Here is a 2,536-nt window from a genome sequence, read left to right on the forward strand (position 1 = left end):
TAATATCATGTCACCATCACTATATGGATAAAAAATAAAAGAAAAAGTTATAGGGACAAAAGTTAAAAAAATAAATAAACTACAAAAAATATTTGTAGGCAAAAACTATTAGTAATATTTAAATCTTGAATATAATTTATAAATTTAATTTAAAATTAATATAAAAAAGTATTAAATAACAAAATAATCAACGAACATATAATCTCAACTTTTCTTTTCCTCCCAATAAAATTATATCAATACTTATAAGATCAATTCATAACCTTGATCTTCGGCCAGAAATTGTTTTTTTTTTTTATAATTTTTTTATAAATATTTGTTAAAGAGAAAATATAAATATAAAATAAAAACAAATAAATTTATTTCTCATATTAAAATCAACTTATGTATTTTAGAAGTTAAATTAAAGAACTTTTACAAAAGTTAAGTCCATAACATAATTTTAGTTTATTTCTTAAATAAAAAACTTAATTTTAGTTTATAAAAGAAAAAACTTCTTACTTCCGTATCAAATTAATGAGTGTACTAAAAGAGAAGTTTATCTAAGAAGAGTCATTGCTAAAGATGTAAAAGTAGAGAACCTGGTATATAATCTCACCCATTTGTTCGTTTATGAATCGAACAAATTAAAATATTTCACTTTTTATTCAACAGGACACTTTGGTTTAGGACACAATTAAACAGAAAACAATCATCAAACTAAATCAGAATTAGAAACTCCGAATCAATCTTAATAGGAGCACATTAGTGACATAAAAAAAGAAATCATCTTCTGCAAACAATACCATTTCCACTGTTGGCAGCACCAGTGCAATCCAGCACACCATATTCACTCTCAGAGTTCATCTTCTTCTCTGAACCTTCTCTTGCATCAAACAAACACACCCCACAATCAGCAGAAACAAGTGATGTGGTTCTGTACCTGTCTTCCCCTCCAACCACAGGCATTGCCACTCCCAACTTTGCAGGGTTCTGAAAATCTGGCTGATAAGTCTTTCCAAGAACCCCTTCAACTTTGTTAGACAAACCATGGAATTTGAACTGCACCTCCAAGTGAGCAAAGCAATCATCATCAGGAATTTGGTAATTATGGATTCTACTATCTTCCTTAGTCACAGGCACAACATTGATAGATATATCAGCAACTTCTTGGAGAGTTATGCTAACACTGTTCTTGCTTGATGTTCTCTCTATTCTAAGTTTGTTTTCTGGGCACTGCCATGTAGAGAGGAAACTATCAGGGATGACAAGTTCATTTCCATTGTGTGAGAACTTCAAGTGGTCAATTTCATCATCCCATGTTGGTGATGGGGTGGCCTCAATGGTGAACTGGTGAGAACCATAGAGGATTCCCAGTGCTTGAATCCAAGTATAGTCTCTTGTTCTTGTTGCTGGCCTGAGGCCGATGAAACGCGCGTTGATTTGGAGGTTTGCGTCTGATACTAATGCGAAATTCTCGTTTCTTCTTCCGTGGAAGTAGAAGACAATTCCGTCTGCTCCGACGAAACGGGGGTCCAGGCATGCAGAGCCACGGCCATTGCAATTTGGTTTGCGAGCTGTTGTCATGATTAAGCATAGGAAAGAAAAGTTGTTAAGCTTCTTCAAAATGGTAAATGTTTGGAATGAATCATCTCATATTGAAATTTTACATGATGTAAAAATTTGTATCAAGAGTGTGATCTCTAACAGACCATCTAACACACTCTTTTATGTCTAGGATTGACCATCTCAAGCGTGAAGTATAGATAATTGCAGGCTGTCTTATAATGATTCAAGTGGTCTAATGAGTCCAACAACATAGTTAGAATAAGGTCTAATGTCATATTAGAATTTGAGTTTGGGTCTAATTTAACTCAAAAAACTAATTTATAGAGTGAGAGTTATCCCAACTTGTATTTATTATTTTAACTATATCACTGATTAATGTGAGATAAGTGGTGAGTTTGAATTCTCCCGCTAACAAAAAATAACTAACTAACAACTAACGTTAATCGATAAAAAAAAACTAATTAACATGAGATCTCTAGTACATAATTATGCAAAAATTTAACATGAAATGATCATTCTCAATTGAACGTATAGAATGAAGGATCTAACTCTTTCATGAGAAAATCAACTACTGTCGATATTAGATGTACATGCATGACAAATCATGACTATATTAGAATATCAATCAGTGATTTTCTCATTAACGGCTGAGATTACTTACTTTACCCTTACTTTAGAGTAAAATTCTAGAATGGATGATCTTACTTTTGCATTTAGTTTCACATGTGGGAGAATCACAGTCAAGATTGCAGACTTTGGCTTTTGGGTCGGATGGTGATTGAAGAGGGCACTGAGAAGGGCATTGTACTTTCTTCCCAAAGCATGGACTTCTCCGAAAAGGGCAGGTTAGAGTGTCTTTTCCTGCAATGATTTGCATTTCACAGAATGCAAACAACAGCAGGACATACACTAAGCTATTCCTAATTGAGATCCCCATGGCTTTCCTCTGATACACAGGAAAGACCAATGTGATGTGAACTTGTGTTAT

The 2,536-nt window shown here is 33.3% G+C and overlaps 1 protein-coding gene across 1 annotated transcript; it reads right to left on the reverse strand.

Moving 5' to 3' along the window:
* Nucleotides 1–589: 589 nt before the first annotated feature.
* On the reverse strand, nucleotides 590–2,536 carry LOC100808294 (uncharacterized). Its single transcript, NM_001253249.2, is given in 2 exon segments — nucleotides 590–1,556; nucleotides 2,254–2,536. Coding segments are annotated over 2 exon segments (1,023 nt in total). The 5' UTR covers nucleotides 2,486–2,536; the 3' UTR covers nucleotides 590–765.

This window comes from Glycine max, chromosome 6, assembly GCF_000004515.6.
Source record: "Glycine max cultivar Williams 82 chromosome 6, Glycine_max_v4.0, whole genome shotgun sequence".
Classification (NCBI taxonomy): Eukaryota; Viridiplantae; Streptophyta; class Magnoliopsida; order Fabales; family Fabaceae; genus Glycine; species Glycine max.